This window comes from Heliangelus exortis, chromosome 8 (assembly GCF_036169615.1).
Source record: "Heliangelus exortis chromosome 8, bHelExo1.hap1, whole genome shotgun sequence".
Classification (NCBI taxonomy): Eukaryota; Metazoa; Chordata; class Aves; order Apodiformes; family Trochilidae; genus Heliangelus; species Heliangelus exortis.
Window position 1 is genome coordinate 10,339,154 of NC_092429.1, and position 24,709 is coordinate 10,363,862.

Sequence of the window (24,709 nt, forward strand, 5' to 3'; positions counted from 1 at the left end):
GGCAGCAGAACAAGGGATCCAGTCACAGGAGAGGGGAGCAGAGCTGGAAGCTTTGAGCTGCCCTTTCCCCATGGTATTCAGACAGTCCTTTGTGTAAATCAGGACAGCCTGGACACTGCTCCAGCCTGGACCCTATTTCCTCTGGGCTTCTTCTAGCCATCCCAAAATCTCTAAAGTAGGTCAAGCAATTAAGACACCAGAGCTGCTCCTGAAACACACTCACCTGCTCCTGGACTGACAGAGGGCTGATTCTGTTGGTCCTGAGGCAACGGGGTAGCAGGACTGGCATTGCCTGTGTTACCAGGAATAACTAAGGTGACCCTGATCAGCAACTCTCAGCCCTTTTGCCCCATTTTCCTCATCTGTGTGACCCAGTTTATGAGCTTTCCTTGCCCAGGGCCTCATGGCAGTTGTCTACCTTTGCATTTCACAGCTCTGCCACTGCCTGAGTCCCTTTGGGAGGGGAACTGATCCCACTGAGGATGTTACAGGGCCCATGTGCATTGATAGGGAGGCCACAGGATCTATTGATCACCCTTATTCATTTTTACAGAAGCCAGAAGTGAGCCAGATTAATCTATAGGTGACATTTTCAGTAGTCTCTGGTGTCTGTTCAAGACATGCACACTCACATAAGACAGGTTTATATGTGAACACTAAGGAAACAGTGACAATTTTTAATAAAACATGGGTCTCTTCAAACTGGTTTGGTTGTCTTCTCTGGCAGAGAATAGCTGTGCCAGAAAAAAAGTCATCTTGTGAAAGTGCAGCTGCTGTAGGCAATTGCATTGCTGTCCTGCAGACTTTGGAGAACAAGATGTAAGGGTATCATAAGGGTCACTGAAGCTGGCAGAACTGAGGATGTTGCTCCTGGTTATTGCAGATGCTCCTCTGGGAAAAGGCGTTCCACCCAAAAAAATAATCCACACATGAGCAGGAGGAAATCACCTGCTTGCTGTGCTACCTGACAAACCTGGAAAACAGCACCAGGCTTGGCTGATGAAAAAATGACATGCACGCATCTCTGAGCCATTCATTGTTTGTCTAGACAGAGAAAAAAAGAATATTTTTTACTGCTAGGTACAGAGGTCAGCACTGAAAAGGCCTCCTCCCTCATCCTCCTAGAAACACAGGCAGGCTGCAAGTCCTAAATCTCAAGCTTGGGGCTTGCAGAATCATTTCAAGCATATCTCAGCCAGTTTCCAGACCTGAGAAAGAAGAGCAGGGACAGATCACTTAAGGAACACCACATTACAAAGGCCCCCTATTTGCTTTCCTGGGCTCCTGGCAAACCATACATCAGTCACCAAAGACAAATCACAGCGATGCAGCTAAGCTTAGAAGTAAAACTTCACATTATCCTTGCTTAATGTGGGTGGCAGGCTGAGAGATGCCAAATCTAGGAGGGCATAAAGGAACTCTTTCTATTATTAAATGGTTTGCTGGTGGTATTTTTATAGTTCTGACATGCTACTTTCATGATTCAGGCCTCCCAAGTTCAAGGCTGCATACAAACAGACAAAAAGGATAAACTCCAGGCAGATCCATCCAGGCAGCCAGGAAAGAGCAAGCAGCCTCGCGTGGAGCAGCAGTCAGTGATCTCTGCACCCTGAAGCTTACCTTTGTCCAATATTTGTAGGCACAGAGCCATAGAAAGTCTTAAGGGATGATTTGAAGAAGACAGCAAGATGACAAAGAGGAATGACTGCTTCTGCCTGCAGGCAGAGGATGGCTGAGGTGGCCTCTTGGTCTGTCACAGTTCTGCTTGTGTGGGTTAGTGAATCTGAGTGATCTCTTCACACATGTGTATCAGGGACAGTGCAGAGGAGCTGCTGGCTTGAAATCTGGAGGTGTGAATTCATATGGGGAGCAGAGGAGGTGGCAAAGGACGAATGGCCCCAGCCAGTTCATTCTCATTGCAGCTGCACTTTCCAAAGGTTACGGATGGGATAGCAGGGTAAAGATTTGGTATCTTTACAGGTACGATGCGTGTCCCAGCTGAAGGTGCCAGCCACAGGTCTGGGGAGGAGATGCCACAGCTTTGGGGTGTCTAGCAGAAACTGGGCAAGGTGTAGGCATAGTTTTAGGATCAGAGAGCTGCACAAAGACAGAAGAAGCTGTTCACTGATCTCCAAGCAAGAGGTAGGATGGAAGCCGCATGCTTGCTGAGGGACCTGACTTGCAATTAATCCAGATCAGAGGGAGACAGCGTCAGCTGTGGTTACCAGTGCAGCCCCACCTGGGCACCTTTAGGACTGAGAGAGTTATCAGTACATACAACACCCATGTGAGCCAGGAAATGAGGTGGCAGCAGAGGGGTCCCTAACAAGACCTGCGCCCACCGGCAGCGCACAAGGGACAGAGCTTCTCTCTGCTGCAGACAACGTGAACACCACATACATGTGATTATCACATTATATATAGGGCTGATGCTGGGTCTGTTGAAGTCTGGAGCGACCAGATCCCGGGCTGAACACAGAGGGGAGGCCTCAGGGGGCGGAGGAGGTGGCACCTGGCATACCATGGGATGACCCCAGGGGCACACGGGTGGGGAAAGAGTGGCCACAAGGGCACCAGGAGGTTAACGAGTGCGGAGGGGAATCGGTGCCCGATAAGCGCACAGCAGAGCGGCCCCCGAGGGAAGGCACCGGGGGACCAGGCGGATCCTGCGCAGCGTCGGCGTCGAGGCGCGGCCACGCGGCGAGGCCGGGCGAGGGGGCGGTGCCACGGTGCGGGACTACAAGCCCCAGCGTGCACCGCGCCGAGGCCTGCGCCTTGCGCATGCGCCGAGGGGCGAGACGGGCAGGAAGCCCCGCCTCCGGCGGCGGCAGGAGGCGCTGTGGTTGGCTGACGGCGCTGTCGCTCAGAGCGAGGTCGGGGGTCAGAGTGCGCGGAGGTGAGTGGCGGTGTTGGGGACTCGTGGTGCGGAGCGTGTGCGGGGCGGGGGGGCACGGCCGGGACGGGGCGGCCCCCGCCGCGGCGGGGGGAGCGGCGCCGCCGGGGAGCGGGCGGCGGCACGGCCGTGGCGGGTTCCGGCCGGCTCGGGGGCCCGGCAGGCCTGGCGGAGGCGTGGGGCCGCCGTGGCTCGGGGCGGGGGGTGGAGGCCCGGCCGGGGACGGGGGGGCGCGGCCTGGCCCTCCGCGGCGGCGGGGCCGTGTCCGGGAGCGTGCGGGGCGGCGAGCCGGGCCGTGGGTCAGGGCGTGGGGAGGCCGTGGGAGCCGGGGGGCGGCCCCGGGCCGAGGGAAGGCGGCGGGCAGGCGTGCGGCGCTTCGGCTGTTCGACGCCGAGCCCCGGCTCCTCTCTACCGGAGCTCGGGGCTGCCGGGCCCGCAGCTCCCCGGACGCTTCCTGGGGTGTAAGTCCCGAGGGTGGCGGCTGCAGCTGAAGCAGTCCCCCCTGGTCCCAGTTGGACGGGACCGGTTGCAGTTCGGGCTGCAGGAGGGGAAAGCCTGTGTAGCCGGGGAGTGAGGCAGTGCGGGGTGAGCCAGAGGCAGCGGCCACCGGGGTTTTTCGTGTTTTTTTTGGGATATGGAGGTTGATAGGCAGAGGTGGTGAAGAAGTTGCAGGTTTGACTTTTTTTTTTTTTTTTTTTTTTTTTTTTAAATCCTGTGAGGATGAGCTGGTCACCTGGCTCAGGTCTTGAGGCTGAAGTAAACTTGAGAAAGCTCAGAACTGCAAGCTCTGTTTGTTTTCTAACTGGTAGTAGGAATTCCTGCTTTTCTTGCTATACTGTTTACAGGTGTTTCTTCTAAACTGAGATGGATGAAAAGGTGTTGTCATTTACTCCTCGTGTTTTGTCGTTTACAAGTCCTGTGTCTGGTGGATTTCTGTGATCATTGCTGGCCTGTTTGCTAAGAAGTCTCATGTTTGTTTTGTTTCTTCTTTACTTATCTCTCTTCCTTGAGATTTGGTTTCATAAATGGGTGGATTGACAGCTGTGGCTTAGTCCGAACTTTTAATATTCTTTCAGCTGCAAGGCAAGGGACTATCAAGCTTTCTAACAGGTTCATGTTTGCAGTGTACCACGGGAAGGATGAGGTGTGCAGGGCTCCAGGCAGGTACATTTGGAAGGTGCTCGTCCCATCAGATACTCTTAGACAGTAGTTTGAGGGGTTTATTTAGTTTAGGTTTTTTTGCTGATGCTGTTTTGGTTTTTATGGTAACATGAATTTATTTTATCCTTTAGTTGTTCTTTGCAACATTGTAGCATCTCATATCACTGCATGCTAAAGTTGGCATTTGAGTATTTATTTCCAAGAATTAATTATTCTTTAAATTAGTAATGTACTAGAAGCTGAGTTGGTTAAACTTCAGTGCATAGACTTGCGAAATTTGATTCCAGGTATTTTTGTTTCCCTTTTCAAGTGCTGTATTCTGGCATTCAAACTGAATTTTCTTGTTAATTTATAGTGTGGACGAAATGCTTTTCTGGTACGAAATTCTTTATGGTACTTGTTCCTCTCAGACTCTGGATTGCTGTACACGAATGGTGTATTGGGGTTTTTTTGTTTGTTTCGAGTGGGTTTTTTGTTTTTGTTTTTTAAGTTAGCTTGTATAGCCACACAAGTTTGAGTGTTACTGAAAGCCAAAAGAAACCCATTAGAGCATTAAAAAGAAAATGATTGTGTTCTTGATGCTAAATAAAGAACTCCTTGCATTGAATATACACTGATAAGACCTAAAGTTTCTTCTCTGCAGTCGAGAGATACTTACCTTCAGTTTGATTCCTTTAGGAGGAATTCCCAAATTACAGCTGGTTTGGTGCTTATCTTGTTTTGATTCTGTTAATGTTGGTAGGCTTTGATTTTTACTTTAGTTATATTGTTTCTTCCTCAGCCCCCTCAACTTTTGGAAACATAGCTCTGGAAAGGACTTAAATGTGTGAAGTTTTTGCACTGGGCTCTGCCGATGTATTGATTCAGTAGCCCGGTAGCCACCTGCTGTAAAGGGCCATGAGACTGTAGAGCTCAGGTCTGGTATAGGGTGTAGGTGTTTACCACCGTGGGGGGCTGTGCTTATAGGAGAGCCCTGAGAGCTATTAAACAACTGTGTGTTTTTTACAAGTCTGTCCTTGGATCTGAAGCACCTGTTCCTGCTGGAAACAGTCATCCTTAGGCTCCTGCTGTTTTACTCTGATAGTGCTGGAGTAACATAGCAGTGCAGTGGCAAGTGGCAATGAGGGGAGAAGGGTTCAAGTGGTGGCTCTCAAAATGTAACCTAGAGCAGAGCTGCTGGCTGTTGCTGCTACATAATATTTGGCAACTTTCTCTCCCCTAAGCCGAAGTTACTTGTGCTGGCTAAATGCTGTCTGGGAAGTTCTGTTCTCTGCAGTTATGTTGTGCAGGTAAAGACAGCTTCACTCCCAATTAAAACAAGCAATATTTATCTTTTTGTTGTTTGTTTTTTTTTCCATCTGTTTTAGTTACAGTTGTTTTTTCCTGTGTGGTTGAATTAGGGTCAGTATCTTCCCTGGTTGGTTTTCTGGGCTCACTGGCCCACTGAGATTTGTGTGGAAACCATGCCCCATTGCTGCGCTGCTTGGAGCATTTGTCTGTCTACCAGACAAATCCTCTTGGGTGGAGTACAGCCTTCTAACACTTCTGGAATTAATTTACGAAGATCAGAAGTGACCAGTGTATTGAGCAGTACAAGTGCTGCCTCCCTGAACCCAGACTGAGATTCATTTGGCACTCTCAGGTGTTAATCTTCTAGTTCATTTTTCAGATAATGAAGGTGTGTGGCTGTATAAGTGGTTTGAACAACTGTGGCGTTCATGTGTATGAAAATCAAGTAATGATGCGTTCTATATTCCATTAAGTAAAGGGTAGCCTGTTACGTCTCCTTTCCACTAAATTAGACCAACATGCAGTAGTCTCTTTTTCTGATGAGAAGCTTACTAGCTATGAATCTCTTACATCTGGCCCTGGGAGCTCTGTATTGAGAGCATTGGAATGCCATAAATTTCAGAACTTGCTTCAGAGACCAGGGCTGGGAAGGTTCAAATGAAAGCAAAGATGTTATTTTTTTGACAACAAATGGATTGACCATTGGAACGAGCTGTCTGAAGGTAGTGGGGAGCCTCCATACTTTATGAAATCTTTTTGAAAGATGTCCAAACCTTTGGGCTCAGTTCAGGACTAATGAAGTGGAAACTTTATGGCTGGTACTGTGTGAGGTTCAGACAGGATGATCTGATGGGCTTTCTGACTTCAGAGTTTATGCTGCTAGAGCCAAATACCTCCTCTGTTTCCTTCCAAGTGCCAAGCCATCCCAGGTGTCTGTATCCTGCTCTGAGTATGTGGTTTGGTGAGCAGGTGAGCTGACCAATAGCTCATCTCCTTCCTGCTTCTGCTTGTGTGGGTCCATCCCCTCCTTTGAGCTTTGCTACTCAGCCAGCCTGGCCCCAAGCTGATTTGTCTCACTAAATGAGCAGGAAAATAACTGGTTATAGTTGTTTTCTATTCTGGCTGCCTTAGCCCTTTTATGTGCTCTGGTGGTTAAGTCAGCTCATGGAAGGGCCCGAGAAGCTCAGGAACTGTATAAGGTAGTCAGGAGAAGAGTAAGACTGAGAAGGAAGGGCAGGACTGTGGTTTTTTGGTCTCTCAGAACTATTGGCTTGGTTAACTCCACTTGTGTAGTTTCACCCTGATACAATTTCTTATGGCTCCCACACAGAGGAGGAAGCGTGGACTAGAGGGTTCTTGGTCTGATCCTCTGCAACTGTTGTCTTCCTTAATACCAAATCCACTCTTCCACTGTGGCTTTTCAGTCTTTCACTGTCTGCATCTCTGTTGCTTCTTTGTTAAATTTTTTGCTGTTTCCTTCTTCTACATATCCTATAAGTGACCAGTCCTTTACTGTGTGGAATTTCTTCAGACTTCAGCTTAGACCTGCTTGCCAAGTTACTCTTGGAGAAGGTTTAAAAATACACAGCAAAACCTGTCTTAGGAGACCAGTCAAGTAGCTGAGGAAAGTGGGTTGCCTGGCAGAGGTGGCCTAATAAAATTGAAGTGGAATTGTACCGTGCATCTTTGGGACAGCTCCTGGGAAGTCTGGTTGGATGAGTTCATGTCCTGCCACTGTGAAGTCTTGTGTGGGTTTCACTGTCTTGTCAAGTGAACTGAGATGTGTTTGTTTCCCAGGCTCATAGGGTGTGATAGCCCCAGCAAGTGCTTCCCTAAGTAATCAGCGCCTTCGGCCTCGCTCATTGTGATCTCACAAGCCATCACGTCTGTGATGTCACAATGGAAGAGATTCTGGTGCTCTGACATAGCTGACATACTGGTGGTGCCTTTGACATACCAGCCAAGGAACGCGGCGGGAAGATTGAGTTCAAGAAATGGGAGAGACCTTCCTTAACCCCAGAGTACCCTCCATCCTTTAGTCAACCCTTTCCATGTTCACTTGTCTCTTCCCATGTAGAAGGAAGTTGGTGCCCATATACAGTGAATTATTTTCTTTAGTTGACCTACCAAGATGCATGGATTTCCCAGATGAGTAGTTGCCTGATTTGACTCTGGTAACCCTCATTCTTCTGTGCTGCTACCCTCAATTTTTGTATTGTCTAATTTTAGACTGTAAGTTCTTGAGAACAGGGACCTCTTCATCTGTAGCTGGAAGAGGCTGGGTGTGATTGCAGAGTGCTGTAAAAACAAAGTGATTAATGCCAAGTTGTATCTGGGCTGAGCAGTGATGGGGCAGGATGTAGGCATCCCATGGCAATGCTCTGGGAAAGTTGCTTTGCAGATTTTCCAAAACATGGGCAGTACCAGAGACAAACTCAGCCAAAAGCAAAGGGGTGCAACCATGGGAGTGTACTGGATTCATGTTCAAGGGATGATACTGTGAGGTTAACATATTAAAGAAGAAAATTTGCCTGTCTGACATCATGTTACATTATTAAAATGGTTCTAAAAGCTTTGTGTTTTGTTGTTTGTTTTACCTCATGTATTTATTTAATTTTTTTGCAAGTTTTGACAGTGGCATTGGATAAGCTGGGTTTGTTCATAGTCTCATTTCTTGCCTCCTAGGCTAGCCAGGTGCTGTCTTTTGGACTGTAGTTTGTATAATGAAATATTTGGTTTTAGATTAAGGTTGATTTTTTAAAAATGTTATCTCTATTGTTCTTCAGTTATGTCTTCACACAACTGAAATATGGGCTCACATTTGACCTCTGAGTAGGCATTTGAACAGCTACCAAAATGCATGTTTTTGTTTTACTCTGTTCCAGGTGTTGCTAAATATATGCCATTTTGTTCTACAAAAAGCATCTTTATTACCCTATCTTTTTGCTTTCTAGAATTTAATAAAATAAGACACTATAATTTAATAAACTAAGACAAACCTGACTTACATTTTGGATTGCTTTTGGTTGCTTTTAGCCTTGAGTTCAGTTGTCTGTCAAATACCAGGACTTACAGCTGCCCCTGCCTGGGCTTTTTACAGGGGGTAAACTGATGCTTATGTCTCACAAACCTCAATTGCTTTTATTTTTTTCATTTTTGTTTGTTTTGTCCTTTAGATTAGTGTGGGTTTTGGTGTGGTTTGGTTTTTAATATGGTGGAGGGCTGTATTGCCGTAACAAAGTAATTTTATGTGTGAATGGAGGCTCTTGTAAAACTTAAAATTTCTTGGGTTGCTCCTCCAACCTGAGATTAGGTGTTTGTCTTCTTGCCCCTTTCCTGCACCAGCTTATCAAAATGGACAGTGAAGGGGAATATTTTTGGGTGGAAGGCAGGTTGTTGCACTTTTGTCTTCTCTTGCTGCCAGGTGACTAATTAGAAGAAGCTGTAAAAATTAACTATTACTATTATGAGTAAAGAACCCATTAAGCTGAAGTTTGTAGGCTGATTAGTCTCTTGCCAAATTTAACCCTCTGCATCTTGCATGATGTCCATCTCTACATGGCTTTAGGGCTCTCCCACCAGTGAGGGAGAGCACTTGCAATGCACTGCTGACTTTTTTCCATGGGTGTCCTTCATGTGACAGGAGCTCCCCATCCCATTCCTTGCCACTCATGGTTGTCACTAAGCAGCTTCCCTCATGGGAAGCCTGGAGCACCACAGCTGCTGGTGCAGATTCTCCACACTGTGCTTGGTGGGGCTCCTGGCAAGCTGACAGCTCCAGCTGGCACTTGTCTTTCTCTGGGCTTTCCTTACTTGCTGGTGATCAAACTTATGCTTCAATATCAAGACCTTGGACCATTAACAAGAGCTGTGGGCAGCCTAAACTTGTCCTGTTACCTGCAGCTGATGTAGAGAGATTAATTTTTGCTTTAATTTATTTTTAAAAGACAGTTGCTGATAATAGCTGATGTCACATGTAGCACACACTGTTGTACATCACTGAAAGCCACCATACGTGGCCATTTCCCTTGTTCCTGGTTGTTGCAAATGTAAAGTGCTGTCACATTTTCCTATGTCTGTGTACAATCTGTCAAACTAATTCCTGAAGTCCAGCCTCAGTTCATGGTCCCATTATGTTTCATACGTGTCTGTGTAAGGAACTGGAGCTGTGTGATGGGAAGTATTAACCTACTAGGGTTGAATGCCAGGTGTGACAGCTTGGACTGTCTGAGATTATAATCTAACTCTGAGTGCCTAAGAAATATGTGCTGTTTTACATAGGTTTGGAAATGGTATCACTGAACATGTGGATTTATATGGATAGAGCTGGGTTTCTAATTTTTGAAGCTGCATTGCTAACATTGTTGTCTGTTGGAAAAAAATATGGGATAATTACTAGTGCTTTGCATTGTTGTAGCTGTTAAAAATGCTTTACGTGACTTCTAATAAAGTGTGTTTGCTCACCAGCTATCTTGTGCTCTGAGGCACTCTGACCTTGCCAGAGAAGATGATGTGAGGTCTTCCCAGGGCACCTAGAGCAGTGGCTGGGTAAACATGCAGTTAAAACTTCATTTGGCTGAAGGTGCAGAGTTTGCAGTGGGTTTGCTCTTATTTGTGTGCCATCTGTGTAGGGGAACTGGTGAGCAATACCCCACCAGTGCACCTTTCTTTAGAGCATTTCTCCCTCTGCTACACAGGAGGGTGGGGAGGAAGGGAGGGAAGCTGACTTTAGGATGGGGAGCCTGGTCCTGTCATCCAGACATGGACCACCTGCAGAAGTTGTTGGTATAAGCAGCACTAGATGTTGACTCTTACTTCTTTCTGCTTATGTCCCACAGTACCTGTGTTGCAGACCTGCTGGGGTCTGGAGTGGTGCTGCTTGTGTCCATGTGGTGATGTGTTCAAATCCTGATGAGGTGGCAGAATTTTCTTTGCTATGTGGACTCGGGGACCTCTGCACTGCTGTGGGGTGCAGCCTAAATGTTTCTGGGGTTAATGTCTGATGTCCTGGTCTTGCTAGTTAAGATACATTACAGAAGTATTGATCTTGCTGTGCGTGGGTGGATAAAGGATGTTTTATTGCCTGATTTTGATGTAGGGGTTGGAGCCTTCCTGCCTCCCTCACTCTGACTGTATATTTTACTTTATGCAGTAGACTAAAGAGCAGGTTTTACCACAACTAGCTTACAAGATGCTTTATTCTGAGATATTGTATTTACTGTGATGGGCCTTTAGATTCACATCTGGTAGCTTGAAGATTTAAAGCACGTATACCTTAAATTTCTCTTATCTGGGGAAGATTAGAAGTGAATATAACTAACTTCTATTTGGCTGTAATGCATTTATTAATGACAGTAAAAGCTGTAGATGGAAAAGCAATAGGTAGAACTGAGCCTCTTTAGAATAAATGTAATGTTGGGCACTTCATTGTGGTTTTGTAACATGAGTTTTCAGTTTTCTGGGTACCTGCTGCTTGGCACAATGCTTTAATAAAGCAAGCAGCTCCCCAAAACATGAAAGCCACAAGGTAAGGATGCATTTGCATCATGGAATTGGCAGCGTGATTCAGTCTTAAACATCCCAGCTCCTTTGATTTTTGCCTTTCACTCAAACCCTTGGAAAGAGAAGGTTACTAAACGCATGTTTACCCCAAGCACACAACCTGCTCAGCCGCAATTATCTCCTAATCTGGTCCTTCTGAGTTTCTCTGGTCTCACAGGTAAATACAGATTTAGCTGTTATTCAAGGCATATTATTTACCTCATTAAGTGTGTGTTTTGGCACGTGCATTATTTACCTGCCGGACTAACGGATGGGAGAGAGCAAACGCTGCCTTTTGTGCAAACAGTGACTTTGTTTGGGCGGTGAGTCCCGTGCTTTGCCGCGCCCGTTTCGGCTCTGTGTCCTGCAGTGGGCACTCCCTGCCCTGGGTATCAGAGTAAAAAGCGAGCACTGGTGTGGGGATGCTACACTCAGAAACCAGGCACGTGGGTGGGTGGCATGTGCTGTGATGGAGCTCTCAGCCTGAGCCATGAACAGTGGGACCAACCATGGTGATGGATTTTAAATCTCTGTGTAGTAAGATCTCCATGTGTACATATTTAGGGGGTACCCATATCCTTGTTCAACAGGACTGGGTTGTTGCAATTCACTTGTTTTGCTGTCGGTCACTGTGCCCAGCTGTGTGACACCTCCATGAGCTGGGCTTGAACTTTCATCCCAATAAACCTATTAACAGCCCCAAGGCTGGACCATGTTGGGCAGTGACAGTCATGTCAACTTTTTCCTGGAATGTTTTAAAAGAAAAAAAGGGAGTGAGGATATCCAGGCAGTCTTGCATGGATAACATGTTAAATTGAAGCATCAGAAGGTGGTGGCTGGCTGAGGTATTTCTTTGGGAGGAAGGCTGTAACCCATAGAGTCCTACTTGCTTTTTTGCAGTTCCTGCAGTCCCTGAAGTTCATGCGTGGTTTTGTTGAACCATTATCCTCCTCTGACAAATACCCTAAGTATGAAAACAAGTGTGGCACTAGAATCACGTCTGTGAGAATCTTTGTATACAGAGCAAATGAGAACTTCCCTTGAGAGAAGCTTTCCAGCCACCAGACACATGTGGTTTTTTTGTTTAATGGAGTGGCAGGTTTTGGGGTAACTAACAGGTGTTTCAAGGCCAAACTGTTTGGTTGTAGTGTTGATTAGGTGTATTCCTTTGTTTGACTCTTACCACGTAGCAGAAGTTGCACTGTATAAGAAAAGATGAAAGGCCTCCTCAGAAATGTCAATGAAGATTAGACCAGATTTTCCATTTTTAAAAGGTTTGTGTTGTGTTCTGATATGATATGGTTCAGAGGGAGGTTGTGATTTGTTGCCTGAAGTCATGACTGTTCTGTGTCTCATAGCTCTTAATTTAGAGCTATTTGCAGAGGTTAATTTCCAGATGCCTGCGATTTTGGACACCTTGAGCTTAGTCCAGTTACCACCTGTCATGCTTAGGGCAGATTACTGTGTTATTTCAGGTTTGTGATGCTGGAACCTCTACCGGGAAGCACAGAGAAAATCCGTGTCAGAGGAGGACAGTGAGGAGATACTAGGAGAGATGAGGTGTATGTGTGGATGAGTAACATGAGTCTGTCTTCAGTTTCAGATGCCTCTGGATGTTCAATGATAGCACTCCTCCATACTGGAGCAGCAAAGTTTCACCAAAACTTACTTCCAAGGACAAGACAAGCTGTGTGCTCCCTCCTCTCCCCTGGTGTTCTCAAAGGGTACGACTCCATCGTAAGCAGGAAACTGGCGTCCCACGGCTTTGGAGCTTCCATGGCAGCAATGTCATCCTTCCCTCCACAGAGATATCACTACTTCTTAGTGCTGGATTTTGAGGCTACATGTGATAAACCACAGATTCATCCTCAGGTAAATAGTCGATCCTGTTAATTATCTGCTTGCAAGTTGCTTCTACTGTTCTGAGAGGTGGAAGGGAAAAGTATGGTGCCAGCACACATCTTCTCTGGTTTGTCCCACCTGCTTTCTGTTGCTGGTCCTCCAGGGCTCTTACCAGTCACCTGCTCTCAGGAGTGATGCCAGGACAGTCCAGTGGGAATGAGAAAGAGCTTAATTTCCATCAAAGAAATGACAGTTCACATGTCATTGAAAACATATGTCAAGTCATGTATGCTTGTCATCTGCCTGAACTGGGGAGGGTCTAAATGTTCTGGCTGTGAACATTTATTAGTAGAGAACTCCCAGCAGCCTTGTTTGATTCTGCAAGGAAAAAAGGCTCTTGGTAGCCAACAGCTTTGGAAAAATAGTTTGGATAATATGAATATGTGCAACATAGTGGTGTTTCTAAGTAGAGATGAACAATCGTTTTGAGTTATCTGATTTTGATGGAGTTGTCTTGCCTGAGTGTAATGAGAAAGGAAGAGTTCAGATTCAGAGAGATTTTCCAGTGCCTTACCGCTTAAGACATAGAGAGGTGCAGATGAGATCAGAGGTTTTTCTGCAGGTAGTTCTTCCATACTAGAGTAGAGCATATTAGTAAATACATTTTCAGTTTTCAGTGGAATGGACCTAGGGTTTCCCTTAAAATTAGAAAAACTTGCTAAAAAGAGACTACTATTGATTGGTGACAAACAGACTGAATTTCTGATTCTAAGTGGAATTCAGGCTTCTTACCTTTCTCTGCCAAAAAATTGGCCAGTTATATAGGCTATATCAGAATAACTTCCCTTTGCTTTGTTTGAAATATACCAAAGACTACACAGGCTGCAGCCTGGCCTCTCATTGATACAATATTCATTTCCCAATAAAGCTGTGGTTTCTTTTAGGTGTGTTCTGTCAAAGGGATGCTGCAAGTTGGGATTAAACCTGGTTTCTCTCTTCCCCAGTAGTGCCTTGGCAAATGCCACCTGCCTCATGTTTCCTGAAAAATGGACAGCAAATTCCTTTTTCTTTTGGTGGGTCTTTGTGGGAGGCTGTTGTGGCTCTGCACCCAGTTCTGCTAGCAGGGTCTTAACCACTCTCCAAGTGAGATGTCAGGCTATTACCTGCACGCTCCGCCTCGGGTGCACAGACCTGTCAAAGCTGTAAATTGGATCTACCTTGTCCCTTTGGATATGGGTTTGGTCTGTGCACATTTTGATGCAAAACCATGATGCATGTGGAGCTAGTTTACAGCTGGCAGTAAAAAGGAGCATGAGTGGAATATGATTACTACTGTTTTAAGGAGCTTTGTCCCCAAGTCCTTGCCAGGGAAAGTAATGGTCTGGGCCAATGCAGATCTGCTATATATTTTGATGGTGACATAGCACCTTTAAGGTGGAGATGTTCTTCAGTGTTCCCAGTTTGCTGTGTTCAGTACTTGCCTGCATCATATTGTTTGTGGAAAGGGCCATCAGTCCCTCACATCCTCACCAACAAATTAGTTTGACAAATAAGAGAAATGGCTTTTGCTATGTGGCAGTCAGTGTAGCTGGAGAGGCTAAAGGTGCCTGCTGGAATCAAGCAGCTTTATAAAATGTGACTTCAGTTGATGCCACTACCTACATCTTAACTTTTTGCTGACCAGAATGGCTTTTGTCCTCTCCACTGCTGGGGTGTATATTTTGGCACGCAAATTGTGCTGTGTATTTCAGCCATGTGCTGTGCAAGTTTCTAGTGGCAGGATCTTTTATTGGAGCTGAAAGGTTTTGTGCGTCCAGTCCAAGGACAGACCTGGAAACTAGAAATGGTCAGGTTGTGATCTTTACTGCAATTCTGATCCTTTTTCTGCTTTTGTTTTAATACCTGCAAAATAGAAGTCTAGATACAATGAAATTCAAATGCATTGGGATTTGACGAGGAGGCTGCATGCAGAGCTAGGCTGTGATCCAGGCTACTTTAAGTGGCATAGCTGTAATGTAGCCATCTCAGCCTAAGTCTTGCAGAGTGCACTTGCCACTGTTCAGCACTCTTCACACTTCTCACTATCTGCTCTTGAAAATATCCTGACTTCTTACCAGAAACTGCTGAAAGAGCTGTCTTTCTAACTGCACTGAGGTGTGTGAGTGTCACATCTGCTTCCCATCCCGCTGTATTTACTTGTGCTCTTCTGCAACCAGCAGCTTGATCCCTGGGGAAATCCTTCATGCTCATTCCAGAGCCCTGAACACTCCTTCATTTCCATCCCCTTTCATGCTGCCCAGTCTCCCGTTGAGGGTTCCTGGTATGGCCCCTGTAATGGGGATCAAGGAGGGTCAAGGACAGTGGTATTCCCATGGGAAGTGCCTGCCTCATGGCTCCAGTGCCTGGAAGTGCTGGCACAGTGCCTCATTGCTGCTGCCCTTTGCTTTAGCGCTTCTGGGTAAGGCATGTAGAGTCCTTCATGCTCCCTGCCCTACACCTGCAGAGGAATGGGAGCATCCTTGCAGTCCTGACTTCTAAAGGCTTTCAGCAGTTATGCCCCTAAATCCAAGTATATCTGTATATCACAAAAAGGCAGCTGAGTTTTGAGGTTTTTGGATATATTTTTGAGTAATGAGACCATCCCAGAGAGGGAAGAAGGTGCAGGGTTTAACTGCATTGCCCCAGATGGATAGATGGGAAAATCTGAAAGAATAGAGACACAGACCATGTTGTGTTATATTTTAGCCAGCCAAAGGTCAAGAGAGGTTGGCAGTAAGGAAAGTTTATGTCTGGCCCCTTGCTTCTCTTTAAGGCTTACCTTGTGGATTTGGGATTTGATCCAAAGCCCAGTGGGGTCAGGTGGGTGCTGTCAATTCTGTAGAGGTCAGTGGACCTTGGACTGTGACAGTGGGAGTATGCTTCATTTTTTAGCTCTGACTCTGACTTTTTTTTCCCTTTACTGTCTGCTAAGAGTTTACAAGTGCCTACTACTTTCATACACTGTCATGCTGTGGAGCAGGTGCATGTGGTGCTTTAGCTACACAAGAGAAGATGCACTGATATAAGGGAGTCTTGTTCTTCTGTCCCTTTGTCCTTGTATACACCAGTGTTTATGGTGGTCAGTGCTTTCTGTGACTGTGTTAAAGAGCTCCCCAGGCTCAGATCCATGGCTGCCTGTATTTTATTAATGCAGTGAGCTGGGTGTGCCTCTTTGGGTCAGCAAGCCAAGTATCTTGCCTGCAACTTCAGCAGAGTGGATGAAAAGTGATGATTTTTTTAATGTAAAAAGTCCAAAGATAGAAATCATCTGTTCAAAGCTGAATTTTAAATTAGGCTTCTACACAGGATGTTTATCTCTACTGTAATCTATTACAGCCACTTAAATGAGAACAAATAATAGATAAGTTTTATATGCCTGCTACCTGTAAGTGTGAAAGAGTATCAGACCCCTGAAGTGGCAGAAGGAGCTGGATGTGGAAGTTGCTGAGCTGCTAAATGAGCTTTTGGTAATGATGAAGTTGCTTTTTTTACATCATTTTTTCAGGTATTTCTCAGTGTCTCAGAGTCACTCAGATTCAATAATTGGTTGGGAATTAGAAATTTGCCTCTTCAAAACTCTCTGTAAGAGGAAGATCTGAAATGTTCAGACCTTCTAATTGCTGAAGAAGGTTGTGACCAGAGGCAGAAGAATAAATTGTTTAGAGGTGATACTTCCCTTGTTCTCTTAAACAGTACATTTTAAATACAGAAGTATTTTGCTGCTTTTGTTTAGTGTATTCTACATTTTTCAAGTTGCCTTAACATGCATATTGATTGTTATTGTGGGGAAATTTTTAATGATTTCTGTAGAATGAAGCTGAATGCGACTGGTAATTTAATAAATACAGAACAGCACTCACCATTTCAACATGAAACCTTAAACACTGGGTCTATGAATAAGCATATGTTCAGTTGCTAATTTATTTTCCAGTGTACAAACAAATCTGGGTGATCAGAGTACATTTTCTGATTGGCAAAAGCACAGTAACAAATGGGAGCCAGTCTTTCTGTGAGATAGTATGAAGTACAAATGCACAGCAAGGTTAAACTGGGTTCAGGCTGTGAGTGCTGGTGTACAAGAGCATTGCAGGCATTTTCTCCTGAAACCAATGTCTGGCGGTTCTGGTGGGCAGGTGCAGCTGGAGTGGTTCCAATGATCGCTGCCCATACTGCTCTACTCATGATCTCATTCCCATGGTAGGGACAACTGGGTGATGTGTTTCTGCTCCTGAGCTGATGTGATTTATAGACTGGCCTTGTAATGGGAGTAGATGTTGATTTCCACCAAATTTAGGCCGTAGCAACAGATGTGTGGTGCCTGCTGAGCTCACTGCTCAGGGCGAGTAGATAGGGGATGGGCAAGGTACCTTGGGAGATGTAGCCTAAGCTCAGAGGACTTCTAGGAGGAAGACATCCCTAAAATCACAAACCTGCTGCAGGACGAGGTTATGGAGAGACCTCTAGTCTGCTGGGAAGCAGGCTGCAAGACATCTGCATGCTCTTCAGTCAGCACTCTCCAGATCCGATGTCAAGGCAGTCCTAGCTGAAGGCCAGAATGGGAATGCAAAGGGTTGCTTGCAAAGTAACAGATTGTTGCAGTCCTACCAGAGGGGGGTAATAGAGATGTGCCCATGGCTGCCTATTCTATTGAGACATTCCCATGTAGCAGCTTTCTTGCACGGTTTTTGCCTGGCTGTTAAGCATTAGAAATCACCTGCCAAAACCCTTATTAGGGATGATTGTGAATTCCTGAAAAGTGAAGAAATTCAGGCTTGTTTCCCATGGCAACTTTAACTCAGCACTCTTGTGCCTAAGTATTACAGTGGAATATTAATCTGCCATTACCTGTCTTCATGCAGTTTAGGCTTGGGTGTAGTTTTAAATACCTCGTTCTCAGTTCTTACAATATTGTTTCTAGAGAAATGCTGTTAAAATGAATGTAACACAGTCACTTAAAGTCTTTTTTTTTTAATTTTTACTAAATGTTAGTAAAAAAAAAAATATTATCTCTTGGCCAGTTATATCTGTTGTTATGCCATTCTTGTAAAAGAATGTTTTAAGCTGCTAGAGTGGAAGTAAACAGTTCATATTAAAGCTGTTGCAGATGGATTTTTCTGTTCACGTTAGTTTTTTGAACAATCTTTTGAAAGAACTTTTTGAGGCCTTGTAGCTAGATCCTCTGAGCAATTAAAATTTTTCTGAAAAGCTCCACATCCTACAGGGTGCATCTAAAATTAAAGAGTTACCGTTGGTTTTTAGTCATATTTTTGGTATGTCAAGTTTTCCATTGCAATTCTGTTGGACTGTTGTAAAATCCTTTTATTGTTGTTGTTGTTTTCACTGTGGAGAATGTCTTTTTTAGAAGATGTAGAGAGGAGACAAGCATTTTGGAGAGGCTTCTGAAAGACCTGAGGCACCAGGTGTAGTGTAACCCTCAGAAGTTGTATTCTCTGTGGCAGTCATTTTGCCTTGGAGACCTCCCTCATTCTCCCAGTAAGTAGGAACAACCTTGCTGTGACCCATATGAATCTGACAGAGAGGGTTATGGCTTCAGGCAACAGAATTAGCTGTATTTATTTAAAACCGATGAGCTAGAGAACATGAACAGTTACTGAACCCAAATCTCCTGGAGAGCACAACCACGAGACCACCAGGCAAGACATCTGATGTATGAAAAAAAATTCAAAGCAATTTCTTACTTGAAGATATAAACCCAGCATTATTACAGCAACAAGCCTAAAATACCAAGGCACTCAGGTGGCCAATTGCTGCCGTCCTAACCTGACCCAACCTGCTTAGCTTTCAGCTGTGTATTGACAGGCTGATGAGATGACTACGTTAAAGCAATCAGTCATGTTGCCCTTTCTCTTGCAGCATGCGGAGACCCCGCATCAGTTATGCATCCCAGCGTGCAATTCCCGACCTGTGCTGTTTGAACACTGTATCCTTAGCTGTGCAAACATTACACATCGTTTAGGTGACAAGTTGCAAAGTTAAGTAGACTTGTTGTTACAGCAGAAAGTAGTTGAGCGGCAGTCACCCTGAAAAGAAAAGATCCATGATAGCTCAGGAATGTACAAGTGCTCTCTGTTGTGGTTAAAGGTTTCTTCAGCTCTGGAAAGCCACTGATGGGCCACTGGAAATGTTAACACCATGTGCATTTCTGAAGGGAAGGGGATGTGTGCCATAGGTTTGTATGTTCACTGTGCTTGTGCTGCTGCATGCACAGCCTGTACAGTTGTCCATGACCAGTGGGTGCCTGCTGCTGTTTTGCAGCCTCTGAGACACAGGTGTTATTTTGCATCTCAGCATGCTGTTTTAAAAACAGATTATAATCTTCCCACGATGTGGCACCTGTCTAGAGTGCTGCATGGGGATGTCGTTTCTCAGGCTGCTGTGATTGCTGGGGAGTGGTCTTTGCTGTGCTGAGGCGATCTTCTCTCAGTATTGGGCAAAGCTTTCCTGGTAAAGAGAAACTGCAGCTCAGCAATTTTTTGTCAAGAAGGGTACAGGACATGCCTAAGACTCGTGTTTTCTCTCCTTCATGCCAAGTTGGCTGTGGAACTGTCCTTGTGTTCTCTTTGTTGATCTGTGCACTTGTTAGCTGGCAAAATAGCTCTTGGTCATGTTACTTAATTCCTAACTGCCAGGCAGAAATGCATTGTCACCAGCAGTTGGTTGTGATGTTTGTAAAACCCTGAGTGTTCATTTACATGCACTAGCTTGCCCTTTCTTCCTGTCCCAGATGTTTTAGTGTTCCTGGGAACATTGATTGTTTGTGCTGCTCAATATCAGGTGAAGAGGTTGGGTTTTGAAACAGTTTGATAATTCTACAGCAAAGACTGGAAAGGTTGGTTGCCTGTGGTGGAAAGGAGCAAACATGGAAAAGGATACAGTGTAGCTGTCATCTTTCAATAGAAGGGTAATATTTGGAAATACGTGTGTGCTCTTTGTGACCTGGTTTCAGTACTAAACTTCTTCCAAACTGTCAAGCTTAAATTGTTGTTGTCTTTGTCAGCAGAGATTTTCTGGGTAGTTGAATATATGTCAATAGTGCTTGAATAAATCAGTTGAAATGTTGATGTCTGTCCCAGGTGTGGAAAGATGGGACAGATGGGAGGTTCTGCCTTATTCAGGATGCTTGGGTGCTACTGGAAAGATCAAAAAAGCTTTTTGGGTTTTGGCAGGTGAGCTGATGCTTATGTTAGAGAGGCAGAACCCAGCCTGGGAGCAAAAGTTTTGTTCATGATGGCTGGAGAAGGGTGTGAGCCACCCCTCAAGATTTCAGGTACAATGACAGGTATAAAAGAAGTCCTGAAGACCTCAGTAGCAAGTTGAGGGGAAATATGTTGTTTGTAAGACATGGATCCCCCTTTTCTTGTCCCTGTAAGAAAAGACCTCAGCTGGGGAAGTGTTTCACTTTGGAATCCAATAACCTGAGACTGTTTCAAGAGGTTCAAAAGGGAAACAGTGAGCATGACCAGGGGTCTGTGAAAAGCAACTGTGTGTGCAGGATGGGTGGAACTGAGGTTGTGTTTAGTGCAGTGAAGAGAGATTATGTCCGATGGGATCTTCTGTTACAAAAACAAGAAAGGCAATGTTCTGGCCTGTGTCTGCTGTGCATAGGAAGAGCAGTCATGAATTTAAACAACAGCAAGAGAAATTCTGATTAGACATTAGGAAAAACTTTCCTATGATAAGACTAATGAAACAGAAAGATAGAGTGCCTGGAGAGCACGTGAGTCTCTCTTATTGGAGTCTGTAAAACCAGCCTAGACAAAGTCAGAAATGATTTAGGGGGAGGTGATGCTGCCCTCAGGCAGGTGCATGGACTAGATGTCTCTCTTAAAGCTCAGGCTCCTGGAGGCATGTGATTAGATGGGAATTTCAGCTTCTATTAAAGAAAGAGAAATGGTCCCTCTCCCTCGCAGTTGTAAGGAAGCACCTAAAAACAAGAGCTACGTTTGATGCCAGTATAGAACCCAAAATGCAACTCAAGACTTATCTTTGAGGAAATCCAGCCTTTGACATTGGGCTCCAGTGCCTCAGTATTGAAGGAATGCAATGAGCTTTACCTCAAGCAGGTGGAGGAAGGATATTCAATGGTCAGGCAGCAGAATTTGTCTTCACATCATCTTATCCCAGTGTTTTATGACCTTTCCATATTCCTGCTGGTTCTCTTGTTTTGATTTTGATGTGTACTTCCCATCATGCTTTTAATGGATATACGAATTATTTAAATACATTCAGTTGTTGGGTGTGCACGTATGTGTACTTTAAGCTAGTTAGTATTAGAAAAAGAAATTTGGGGTCAGCTGCTTCCCCAAAGACCTTTTGGCAGGGTTAATCTGTACAAAGTAATAACAACTTACCTGGAACAGAAGCACTGAGAGACTCCTCACCATATGTGCAGGTAGGCATCCTTTGGAAAGTCAGCATAGCCCTGATTCAGCAGAAGTCCTGCAGTCCTCCACTGCAGAGGTGCTGCTTTTACAGTGTTTGTTTTGGTTAGTTTAATAAAAATCTAGAAGTGAGGAAAAGACCTATGAGGTCATCTTGGTTACTGCCCCTGAGGACCAGTGCAAGGCTGCTCACTTGGAAACCGTGTTAGTTAAAATAGTAATTACAGCAGAGGATGGAAACTGGGGGGGTAGATCTGTTAGGCTAGTGCTGTCCTTACTATGTCCCTTTTCGATTTTAATTGCCTTGGAAAAAAAGGAAAATCACAAGGCTTTAAAAGCTCTGATTCTTCCTGCTCTTCAACCCCCCACCCCCTCCCCGATCTTGGAGGCATCAACTCTCATCTGTCAAAGTGTAAATCAGCAATTAAAACACAAACAGCGAAATGCCAAAGATGACCTGAAGCACAAAGCAACTGACAAACAAGTCCGGACAAATCGGCGGATAATTTATAAGCATTGCCCTAAAATCTAATTATTTGGCAATTCGAATTTGCAGCCGGCCAGGGCTGTGCAATAAATTTAACCCGCCATAAATTATTTAGGAGCAGCCCGTGGTGTAAATCAAAAACACGAGTGTTTGTTTAAGAAATAAGCTCCTTGTGCATAAAATGACTTTTCTTTAAAGGGGTGAGTGAGGGAGCATCCCTCAACAAAATGAGCTGGTGCCGAGCCTGTCACTCTCTCCACAGAATGTCCCTTGCCTTTTTTGCCCTTACTTTTTTTTGAAGGTGTAAAGGGGCCTTTTGGTAGGAAGTTTTATGTTTTCCTTTATCAGAAAAAATCCCTTTCAACCGCCTCTGCTTGTTTTTATGGCATTTTGAACAGTCAGCTCTGATTTTTATGGGCATCTTTTATTCTTGTGTTTATTAAACTTCTTCACATGGGGGTGGGTGGAAAGGATAAATTATTCTCTGGTAGTTTTTGAACTGAACAGGCCACATGGTCTTCCTCAAATATATAAATCAGTGTCCTGAAGTGTTCCCTGTCCACTTAGCACATGAGTTTCTGGATTGAAAGGTTTCAGATCCAGGAAGTTCTTGCTGAGCTCTGTATTCAAATGATGTAAGTGCTCACAGATCCAAAATTATGAGCAAAAAGATTCTTTTCAGGGAATTACTACAAGTTCACATGCTTTCTTCTCTGAACTCAGTGTCTGTCTGTTACAGGGAATTATTCAGCGAGTATACTTGTGTGCTTGTTAATTTCTTTTATGAGCAAGAAGTTCAAGACAGCTGAATTTGTGCATCTCTGCTCCAGTGTTAAAGGGAGGGGACTCTCATTTAGGATGGTTGGGTAGTGAAAGGCTGGGTTTATAGCAGTGCTTTTACATGCCCGTATGAATTTTTCAAATCCCTCTTAAAAGCGAGTCCCTAGCCATTCTGCAGTTACCCTGCAGCCTCCTCCTGCTGCTCAGCGCACTGGCCTGGCACAGCTGGATTGCATGGGAGGCTTGCACCTGGGAACTTTCTTGCCTTTTTAAAAAGCAAGAATCACACAGATTTGCTTCAAGTACTGTGCAATCATAAATGCAAGGTTGCTGTAAAGAGGGTGGACTTGGTAATGGATACGTACAAGCCCTGTGGCTCTGTAGGTTCCTATTGTTACTCTGTTTGGGCGCGCAGCTGAGAGGAGGGAGAGGGTGCTGATGTCTTTTTCTTTAAGCGTGTTAATATTGATTTTAGAAGCTCTGTGTTCCAACAATATAAATGCAAATGCCTTGTAATTGGGAGCCGCATGCAGAATTTCTCAACAGAAAACATGTTCAACTTTTCATGACAATGAAAGGAAAATAAAAACCCGCTTATTTATTGCTGGTGGCTTGAATCCTGGATTTCCTTTCAAGTTACTTTGCAGTGCTAAATAAAATACCTAATTGCAGTGCTCACAAAATTCAAACGGGCACATTTGTTCTTCTGGTTGCTTGTGGCTATTTGCAGCCTCTGGACACTCTCAGCATGATTTCAGCACATCCATAACTTCTGGTTGTGCTGTAAAGAAAACTGGGGCTGTGTGTGGGGTTAATTTGGAGGTCCCAAATCATGGCTGAAGTGGGAACTGGTACTCAGTGTTGGAAATGGAAATGGGTGAGGATCTCAAGGTAGTGCTTATGGATGATCAGATTGATAAAACAAAGGAGGTATTGGTGGAATACTTCCTTTTTAATTCCATTGTGCTGTTCACCTCCACCTTTCCCACCTGGGAAGAAGAAGCAAAGGTCATTGGTGGTAGAGATGGAGCTGGGCATGTTGAGCTCACTGGGCTGCAGTGAAACATGAGAGAGCGCCCGGCTGCCTCCTGCATCATGGTCTGCTGGGGGGTTGTGTGTGTGTGTCTAAGTGCTCACCATTTCATAATAATTACTAATGAAATTCTAGATCTGTAATAACATTTTGGAGATCTAAAACAAACCATATGCTTGTAAAAAAAAAAAAAAAAGAAAAAAGTGGAAACAGATCAACTTTAAGCCATAAATTCTTCGTAATAGAGGCCTCTTTCTTTCCCTCCTTTCTGTTTATGTCTGATAGATATTTTTGTTTCTTCAGGAATGTCAACTCTTAATTTCATGATGTATCATGGGCTTAAGAAAATTGAATTTAATAAAGGCAAAAGATGAATGGCACCTTTAAAGGTCCCAACACTTGTCTTTATTAGCAGGACAAACTGCAGGGTCTCCAAACACTGCTTCTCTCCAAATGAAAGTTTAAATGAAAAGTACAGCAGTGTCACAGGTTAAATTTCATTGCAGGACTGGCTAACGTTGTTAGTGAGGAGTGGGGCTGATTTCATGGGGCTGGTATCTGTTGCCTTAGATACCAGTGGAGCAAACACTGCCAGAGACTGGAAAAAAACCTCTGCTATAGGAAGTGTTCAGACAAACAGCCTTTTGGGAAAGGTTCTTTACTACTTGCTTCAAAAACTGACTAAATAAGCCCAAGAGAGCAGCTGTGCTTTCCCCTGGGATGCTCAATTCGTTCTTGGGGTTCCACCCCTGCTCCCAGCCATGCACTTCCCACAGGCCTGCGTTCTGGAGATTGTTAAATTTTCCACATTTTTTTTAGCATGACTTTTTATTTCCTCCGTCTGTCTTAATCTGACCCTCCTGGAAGTGCTTTTTTTTGCCTTTGGTTTTGGAAGGCAAGCGATGCCTTTGTGTATCAGATCAGTGACAGGGCTGTCTTTCACTCTTGCTTTGCATCCAGCCACTTGATGGCCCCTGAGGATGTTTCTGGTCCCTCAGGACTGATCTCCACGTGGCAATGCAGCCCTGCTGTGAAATCCAGCTGGTGTGTGTCCCTCTCTGGGAGGGAGGACACTCGTCTTGCCCTGCCTGCTTCTGTGGTCACCCCCTGGGTGTGATGCAGACCTGAGGGGCACCGAGCTGGCCCAGCCTGGTTTGAAGGATGGGGTTTTGTTAATCCCCAGCCTGGGGTTAAGCCTGGCTCGCTTATGATGTCCTCTCCATTGGTTTCAAACTTTTCAG

The 24,709-nt window shown here is 44.9% G+C and overlaps 2 protein-coding genes across 6 annotated transcripts in view; one reads left to right on the forward strand and one right to left on the reverse strand.

Moving 5' to 3' along the window:
- Positions 1 to 2,489: 2,489 nt before the first annotated feature.
- On the reverse strand, positions 2,490 to 5,526 carry LOC139798766 (uncharacterized). The gene is made up of 2 exons (XM_071749802.1): positions 5,491 to 5,526; positions 2,490 to 3,431 (listed from the first exon to the last, which is right to left on the reverse strand). Exons 1-2 carry the CDS (start codon positions 5,524 to 5,526, stop codon positions 2,490 to 2,492), a joined length of 978 nt encoding a protein of 325 aa, XP_071605903.1.
- ERI3 (ERI1 exoribonuclease family member 3) overlaps positions 2,811 to 24,709 on the forward strand; it is a 131,814-nt gene continuing 109,915 nt past the window's right edge. For 3 of the 5 annotated variants that reach the window (XR_011727066.1, XM_071750394.1, XM_071750396.1), the window contains exons 1-2: positions 2,811 to 2,896; positions 12,483 to 12,757. Coding sequence is in view for 4 of the 5 variants with exons in the window: in XM_071750394.1 (XP_071606495.1) it covers positions 12,506 to 12,757 (252 nt within the window). In the remaining variant the exon portion in view is untranslated. The other 2 variants (XM_071750395.1, XM_071750397.1) reach the window with 2 other exon arrangements.

What these genes read in the sequence shown, in the direction of transcription:
- LOC139798766 (XM_071749802.1), bottom strand. Translation starts at nt 5,526, where the DNA reads ATGGGGCATGGTTTCCACACAAATCTCAGTGGGCCA. An exon ending in ACACAAATCTCAGTGGGCCA is followed by an intron (nt 3,432 to 5,490) that starts GTGAGCCCAGAA and finishes CCCCTCCTGCAG; the next exon opens with CCCGAACTGCAACCGGTCCC.